The following is an 8,595-nucleotide window of genomic DNA, read 5'->3' on the forward strand; positions in this document are numbered from 1 at the left end:
TTTACATACAATATTCTTTGCAAGGTTTTGCTGACAATATTGAGATGTAATTCAAATTGTAATTTTGAAACATTTCAAAAGTACCTGTAATTGAATTACAATTTTTTCTACAGTAACTGTAATATATTACTGTTATATTTATTTTGTAATTAAATTACGTAACTCAATTACATGTAATGCGTTACTCCCCAACACTGGACCTAAGCCTGTATTCTGAGAATTTGTGTAACGTTTTTGGAACTTCTACTGTACCTGAATCGGTGGTCTTGGGGCTGCAGCCTGTGTTTGTCACGTGAGTTTCTTCAAGTTACTGGTTTATTAGGCCTCATTCCACAGCACAACACAGCCAAGAGTTTCGTATAATTCCCGGGAGTTCACCCAGGCTAATTTTGACTTATTTGACTTGCAAATGTGTGCTTTATTATTTGTTTAAATCCTGTGCAGAACTGAACAAGAGGCTACATATCCTGGGCTATGTATCGAGGGGCTCAAATAATCAACAAACTTGATGTGCCTAAATACTCAAGTATGCTGCTGATGAGGAAATAGGATTGTTAATTATGCTCATCTTCCTCATTCACTAATGCCATTGATTCTGTTGAACCGCCCTTTTGCCTCTAACCTGGTTACTGAGAAGGGAGGTGGCCAAGCACTACCACACCACTCCCACTTCAGCATACCTGCTACCACTCATCTCACTCACCTTCTCACTCACTCACCCACACAAGCTTGTCTTGTTGGAGAGTTTCTGTAGGACCTAAGCCTGTATTCTGAGAATTTGTGTAACGTTTTTGGAACTTCTACTGTACCTGAATCGGTGGTCTTGGGGCTGCAGCCTGTGTTTGTCACGTGAGTTTCTTCAAGTTACTGGTTTATTAGGCCTCATTCCACAGCACAACACAGCCAAGAGTTTCGTATAATTCCGGGAGTTCACCCAGGCTAATTTTGACTTATTTGACTTGCAAATGTGTGCTTTATTATTTGTTTAAATCCTGTGCAGAACTGAACAAGAGGCTACATATCCTGGGCTATGTATCGAGGGGCTCAAATAATCGACAAACTTGATGTGCCTAAATACTCAAGTATGCTGCTGATGAGGAAATAGGATTGTTAATTATGTGAACTCCTCACCACCATAATGGAATGTATGCACTGCAATACAAGAAAGGGAATTCAAACAGAGAGAGTGGCAATAAGAACTGGTTTGATTCCTAATAAAGGCATCTTGCCTGTTGGCTTTGTCGAATGTTGATTTCACATGGAAAAAACACTTTACTCATTACTGTTCTAATCTACATTCATATGAATATTCAATTTCACAGAGTGAATATAGTTAGAAGGTCAGCTATATTGTGTTTTGTAGTACATTAACCTTTCCTGAGGCGCCTAATTCATGTCCAGTGCACCTGAAAAAGAGAATGATATCTTGAAGTTCCTGTATGTGACAAACCTGTTCTGCCTAAATATCCAGAACCTCAACTGCTGCTAATGTGGAAATACAATTGTTAAAGAGGAACTATGCAGGATTGGCGATTTCATCTCTGGTTTCGGTTTCGTTGTTCGTTTTCGCTCGTTTTATGCTTGCATTTTCTCTGCAGAGCTTCCCCGACAGCTTTAGCGTGTATATTTATACATGTTTAGGCTATATTTAAATATATAAATTGCAAGCGTGATTCTTCGTCTCAGACTTCCAGATGTAAACAAAGAGCGTCTCCTGCAGAAAGTTGCATAGGGTCTCTTTAATTAGACTAGGTAATCTTCTCCCCACTGTGGAATGTAAAACGAAGGAAGAGAATTCAAACACACCTGACACACAAGTCACACAGCAGACACACACACACACAGACACACACACACACACACACACACACACACACACACATGTACACACAAAGCACAACGTTTTTTTGTTTGGTCTTTGATTAAAATATCACCTACTGTATTTTGTTTTGGAAAAAAACACCTGCTAAGACATTTAAATATAAACATAAACACAATCAAACATAGCATCATGCAAAATTGCTGAGTGCACCTTTACAGACAATTTGTGCTTTTGACTACGCCTTTAATCTCTATCAGGCATTACTAAAAGTGAAATTGATACCGTTGACTGAAACTGTTTTGTTTTTCTTCCAGGATGGACATGGTGTCAGATGAGAGGGAGGCTCAGTTCATCACTCCCCCACTCGGTACTTTAGGTGACCGTCCCTCACCCCCAGAACTAGCAGGCAGAGATCACTTTCACGTCTTTATCAGCTACAGCAGCTGTGACTCACCATGGACACAGAGACTCATTACCTGGCTAGAGTCCCCTCAGTGTGGTCTACTGACCTGCTACCACGAGAGAGACTTTGTTCCTGGCTGCAGCATCCTGGAGAACATGACAAACTGCATTCAGAAAAGTCAGAAAGTGCTCCTTGTCCTTAGTCAGGACTTTGTGAGGAGTCGCTGGTGTCTGCTGGAGGCCAACTTGTCCCTGTTCAGAGACTGCCTGGAGCGCAAACCTTTGGTACCGGTGCTACTGGAACCTGACATCACCATTCCGATGCACCTTTGTCACATAACATACCTGGACGCTAAAGACCCGGAGTTCCACAGTAAACTGTTGAAAGTTCTCTGCACCCCCAATCACCAGATGCAAGGTTCTAGTGTGGTGCCTTACCAGCCACCCTCTGTGTACAATGGGAAAGCTCTGCAGCCTCTCTCAGCACTAAATGGGGGGGGAGGCCTCAAGGAATGGGAGGCAGGTCTCTTCAGTGAGGGTGTTCCAGACCAGTTGCGTTCAATCCTACACAATGATGAGAAGTATGTTGCAGCAATCAGGAATATTAACAGTGTTTCTCTAACAAAAGCAATGTCTAGGACTTCTGTGGCGTTGTTTGTGTGTGCTGCTATAGGATTTGTGTCTTTACTGACTGGATCAATTGTAATTATGGGTGTTTTTATGGATTCATCATATCGGCCACTGTTAAGCATTTATGTCCTACCCCTCCTTGCTTGGCTGAGAATAGGTTTGTGTGGAAATGAGATGACGATGTATATAATATCTAACATGCAGAAGTGTGCTGGCCAGGCTAATGTCGCCCTTGCTGAGGAGAAGATTCTCATGGGCTGTGAGTCACGAACCAAACTGTGCTTTGTTTACGTATCTTTGGAAGGATGCAAGCTCATGTTTAATGAGACTTTCCAGGAGAGTGCCCTTGCCAACGAGATGTTCCAAAGAGCCCTGCTCCTCCTCTCACCAGGGTATGCCTACTGTTTAGCCAATAAGCACTTCCCCTTCGACATGACCAGCTCACATGGCCACTTAGACGGTGGTGTGTGCTTCTGCCAGTATGTCATTCAAAAGCTGAAGAATGACTAGTCACTAGTGGTCATAGGATTCAACTTTACGCTCAAACAAGGCCGAGACACACTCCTGAGAAGACCTGTGGACTTCAGATTAAATAATTGCTTAGATGCATATATCTTACATTTTCAATTGATTGTTACGCTCTCTATATATATGTTTTAATCAAACTTTTCAAGTTTAGTTGGAAATCTTGTTCTTTATTTTACCCAACTACAGGTAAGACTTCAAATTATAGCTATCTTTAATCTAGCTCTGATCTGGCCTGGTGCTGTCTCTAATCTGGCCTCAATATGGCTTTGCTCTCTTTCAATATGGTGTTCCAGCTGTTTTCATGAATTTACTATCAAAATATACTCTTGAGAAAACTCAAACATATACAACCAAAGATTAAATGCACACAAATGAAAATGTTCTTGTCAAGTTACAGTAATACCCATGTTTAGAGTCTCTAGCATTGAGTGAATGTTGAGGTTGACATTCTATTCTATTCTCATATGCAATAGTTCCACAGGCTAGATCATTATTCAAACCAGTTCACTGGGCTTGACAGATTGAAGATCATACAGTAGGTGAGAAGGTCGGAAGGTTGCTGTCTGATTACATGTGTAGCATTCATTTGAATGCACATGATTAATGTGATAAGTGAGGGAGTACCACACACAAACACACACACACACACACACACATACACAGAGACACACACACACACATGATTATTTTTATTTGGACCCAGAAGACAAGCAAATGATACAAGATCCAAACACTGTGGGAAAAGTCAATGACATGGTGACAGATCTACTAGGCCAATGTAGCATTCAAGATTCAAGGATAAAAAAAAGCATCTTCGTCTCCATATTTGCCTACTACCAATGATAGCTGAGACAGAGCAGAATTTTGCAAGTCTTTTTGCCACCTTTTTCTGCTTCCCCCCCATCTGCAGCTTTCTGATAACATTCTTATGTACATGGCCTAGACTTCCAAAGACCAGGACTATTAGCCTACAATCATATCCTAGCTGGGTAATGCTTTCCATTAAAGATTGATATTTCAATAGCTTAGAGTAATAGTATGTATCCATGTACAGATCAAAACAGCAACCCACTTCAACAATAAATACTGATTTCACAGATTCATTCACAATTACAATATCTGGAGTGTTTGGAATGTCCCTGAAGCAGTCATTGTCATATGCATTATTATCAAACCAGTTCATATTCACAGTACTATGTAAGTAAAATTTGCAGTCATGTCCATTTCTTTTAAGATCCTTTGCAACAAGATCGACCAATCGGTCGTGTCTGGCTACATACTGTATTGTCCTTTGTGTGATGACATCCATTCAGAATATGAGCCATAGTTTTGCATTCCTGCAAGTTTGTGTGTAATATACAGTAAGGGTCATGCTTTGATGGATACCATGTAGCAAGATTATATTTAGTTGGAAGGCATTGTAATCGTGCTTTAATCATGAAAACAAGAATTTCCTCTGAAATGGAGTTTTTCAGGACGGAGTGGGACACAGAATGATCGGCAGATTGTAGGAGCGCCAGTTTTCCTTGTAGTTTTAAACTCGTCCAGTGCTGTGCGCTTTGTGTTTGCCTAACGTGAAGAAGCGTGGCTCTAATCTTCTTTGTTTGCAATTGACTGTGTGTGTTGTTTGTATTGAGCATGGCTACAGCTGAGATCTGAGTGTTTGTGATGATGTCTTCACTGAGCGCTACCGCTGCTCCGTCTGTTGGACACACACACACACACACACACACACACACACACACACATATACACACACACACACACACACACACACACACACTCTTCTCCATTGCCATAGTTCATAAGTGTTGTACAATTATCATTATTCTGTTTAATTTGTGTGTTTTTTTCTCCTCCCCTCCCTTTTTGATGTATTTGACCCAAATGCTTTTGCAAAGGGGTGGAAATTAAAATGTGAAAATATGAAAATCCATCAGCCAATAGCGGATTTCTGGTCAAATTACTGTAACCAGCCACTCAATGTTAAAATATGACTTTGTGTCTGAAATCTACCAGCCACTCTCACATTTTACCAGCATTTGGCTGGTGGCTGGTGCTAATTTCCATCCCTGGCACACACACTCACAGGGTTGTAGGACTTCTGATCATTTCTGCAGGAAAATGAGATGGTTGTATTGTAGTGGAGCTTCAGAATAACGGCAAGTAGTAACTTATCAAATAGCGTTTACGGATAACTTCAAGCAGTAGCGTTTGTTGCATCAAACTCATACAATCTTCTTTTCACATGAACATGAATGCACTGGCATACATTCTGTAACAGTGCCTCCTAGTGGTGGTATAATAAAGCTCTAAAGTGTTACAGAACACAACACTGGTCTTCTACTGACTGAGGGTCTTTTACATATCAACACTTTGACAATCACAATAGCAATAACGATTTTTAAAATATTTATTGATAACAAGAATACCATAACAGTGTGATGTGATGCTGTACCAGGACCAGTGTGTGATGGGTATTTCTGGCATCTCCATATTATGTTGGTCAATCTGTGTGTGTGTGTGTTTCTAAAGATAAAAATGTGGCAATGTATGATGACTGGAAAGGAAATCCTCTTGTGTGGCCAGATCACTAGAAAGCAAGATGAAAACAAACATGAAGTTAGTTGAGGATGTCCACACGCACGCACGCACGCATGCACGCACACACACACACACACACACACACACACACACACACACACACACACACACACAAACACACTAATAGGGTATATCACCATGTGTCCAGTTCATGTACCTCTTTGTCCTGTTTCTTTTTGAAGCCCAGTCTCTTAATCCATTTGATGATTTTTAAAGGTTTCTTCTTCTTCTCTTCCTTAATGGTCGGTTCATCCTTGTTCTTCTTCTCCTCCTCTTGCTCCTCCTTCTCTTCCATATCACTGTCGTCAGAGTCACTGTGAGGCAGAGCGTTCCACCTTCGTGTCATCTCCTCTGCAACCTTTCTCATTTCTGCCCTCTCTCTTTCCTTCCTGATTTGTTCTGCTCTCGCCTTCTCCTCAATCTCTCCCTTCTTCCTTTCCTCCTCTCTCGCCTTCTCCTCAATCTCTCCCCTCCTCCTTTCCTCCTTTCTCGCCTTCTCCTCAATCTCTCCCTTCTTCATTTCCTCCTCTCTCGCCTTCTCCTCAATCTCTCCCTTCTTCCTTTCCTCCTCTCTTGCCTTCTCCTCAATCTCTATCTCCTTTCTTTCCTCCTCTCTCGCCTTCTCAATCTCTCTTTTCTTTATCTCCTCCTGTCTCAGTCTTTCCATTTCCATCTCTCTCATCCTCTCCTCCTCTTTCTGTATCTCCATCTCTCTTCTCTTTACCTCCTCTCTCAGTCTCTCCATCTCTTCACATCTCTTTCTCTCCTCTTCCATCAGTGTCTCTTTGCTGTCCTCCAGCTCCATCAGCAGGGCCTGTTCTCCCTCCTTCTCTTCCTGATGCCTACTCTCTGCTTCCAGAATCACCTCCTTCTCCTCTTCGTCCATCCAGGGGTCATCTGAGTCCGTCTCGCTCTCAGAGTCAATCTCGTCGAACACTGACATCTTCCTGATCATATCTGTGGCTGTTTCCTCTAACTCTTCTCTTTCTTGTCTTAATTCCTCCTCTTCCTCCTCCATCTCATTCATCACTCTCTCTTGCTCTCTTGCCTTTTCTTCAATGTCTCTCTTCTTTCTCTCCTCCTCTTTCTTTACCTCCATCTCTCTCCTCTTTGTGTCCTCTCTCAATCTCTCCATTTCTTCATCTCTCTTTCTCTCTTCTTCCATCAGGGCCTGTTCTCTCTCTATCTCTTCCTGATACCTCCTCTCTTCCTCCAGAATCATCTCCTTCTCCTCCTCGTCCATCCAGGGGTCATCTGAGTCCGTCTCGCTCTCAGTGTCAATCTCATCAGAGTCTGACCACTTCCTGGCCATATCTCCGACTGCTTTCTTTAATTCCTCTCTTTCTCTTTCTTTTTTTAATTCCTCCTCTTCTGCTACTTTTTTCTGTCTTTCTTGTTCTTTAGCTCTTTCTTTCATCTCATTCATCACTCTCTCTTGCTCTCTTGCCTTCTCTTCAATCACTCTCTTTTTTCTTTCCTCCTCTTTCACTTTCTCTTCAGTCTCTCTCCTCCTTCTCTCCTCCTCTCTCACCTTCTCTTCAACCTCTCTCAGCTTTTCCATGGCCATCTCTCTCATCCTTACCTCCTGTCTCGATCTCTCCATTTCTTCATCTCTCCTTCTCTCCTCCGTCTCTCTCTTTTTGGCCTTCCTCCACCTGTCCTCTCTCTCCTTCTGCAGAGCTCTACGCTGCACCTCACACCTCCTTATCTGCTCTCTCATCTGCTCCTGCCTCCTCTCCTGGTCGATCGAGAGCTGAGTCCGCTCTGCCCTTGCCCTCCTGGCCACCTCCTCCCTGCGTCGCTGGGCCTCCTGCTCTGTCTCCTTCCTCCTCATCTTCTCTCTGACTATCTGCTCCTCCTGTTGGCGTATCCTCTCCTGGAGCTGGGCTTTGAGGTGGTCAGCGAGCTTGGACAGGTGCTGGACCTCCTTCTGCTGTTGCAGGCATCTCCAGTCCTGCAGCGTCTGTGCCTCAAGCATCAGCCAGAGCTCCTCTCTGCCCCTGTCCAGCTGCATCCATCGCTCCTGGTCCCTCCTCAGGTCCTCCCGTAGCTGCTGGACCCTGGGGTCTGGGTGAACAGTCTGAGCGCGGTGCATCATCCCGCGTCCTCCGTCCACCCCAGAAAAATCCAAAACAACTCGAATCTGTATAAACACTGTAGAAGATGTATAGTATGTTGAGCTAAAGTGAGAATGACATAATGGATGTACAACTGAATTTGTAGTACAAGAGTTCAATCACAGTTTAGCTCTATTACTGTAACCACCCCTCAATTTCTCACATATTTACATAGGCTATGAAGACAGGAGCTTTTAATTTTTTTTTTAAAGCTGGAAATGCAATGCAATTAATAAGTCAATGTCAATGTCAATTTATTTATATAGCACATTTAAAAAACAACCACAGTTGACCAAAGTGCTGTAAAATAAAGTAAAATAAAATATTATTATTTAAGTAATAGCATCAATAACATCAAAATAATCATAATATATTTGTATTCTGGTATTGTCGTTATTCTTTTTTGTATTATTACCAACGAAATCATTACAGTTATAGAAATGTTGGTCAAAGAATTACCTTTTCAACTGCACTCTTCCGTTGTCCACTGTA

The 8,595-nt window shown here is 42.3% G+C and overlaps 2 protein-coding genes across 2 annotated transcripts; one reads left to right on the forward strand and one right to left on the reverse strand.

Moving 5' to 3' along the window:
* The first annotated feature begins 784 nt into the window (after positions 1-784).
* Positions 785-3,399, forward strand: LOC134094682 (uncharacterized). The gene is made up of 2 exons (XM_062548301.1): positions 785-849; positions 2,137-3,399. Exon 2 carries the CDS (start codon positions 2,138-2,140, stop codon positions 3,362-3,364), a length of 1,227 nt encoding a protein of 408 aa, XP_062404285.1. The 5' UTR covers positions 785-849; position 2,137; the 3' UTR covers positions 3,365-3,399.
* A 2,303-nt stretch (positions 3,400-5,702) lies between these two features.
* LOC134094483 (golgin subfamily A member 6-like protein 24) lies at positions 5,703-8,084 on the reverse strand. Its single transcript, XM_062548011.1, has 2 exons — positions 6,740-8,084; positions 5,703-5,740 (listed from the first exon to the last, which is right to left on the reverse strand). Exons 1-2 carry the CDS (start codon positions 8,082-8,084, stop codon positions 5,703-5,705), a joined length of 1,383 nt encoding a protein of 460 aa, XP_062403995.1.
* Positions 8,085-8,595: the final 511 nt, after the last annotated feature.

The sequence above is a fragment of the Sardina pilchardus genome, chromosome 10 (genome assembly GCF_963854185.1).
Source record: "Sardina pilchardus chromosome 10, fSarPil1.1, whole genome shotgun sequence".
NCBI lineage: Eukaryota > Metazoa > Chordata > Actinopteri > Clupeiformes > Clupeidae > Sardina > Sardina pilchardus.

Bases quoted from the DNA above. Each gene is read 5' to 3' on its own strand.
- LOC134094483 (XM_062548011.1), bottom strand. From the start codon at position 8,084: ATGATGCACCGCGCTCAGACTGTTCACCCAGACCCCAGGGTCCAGCAG. The intron at 5,741-6,739 runs GTGAAGAGATGG...GATATGTAAAAG, and splicing joins GGAAGAGGAGAGAAAGAGAT to ACCCTCAGTCAGTAGAAGAC.
- LOC134094682 (XM_062548301.1), top strand. From the start codon at position 2,138: ATGGACATGGTGTCAGATGAGAGGGAGGCTCAGTTCATCACTCCCCCA.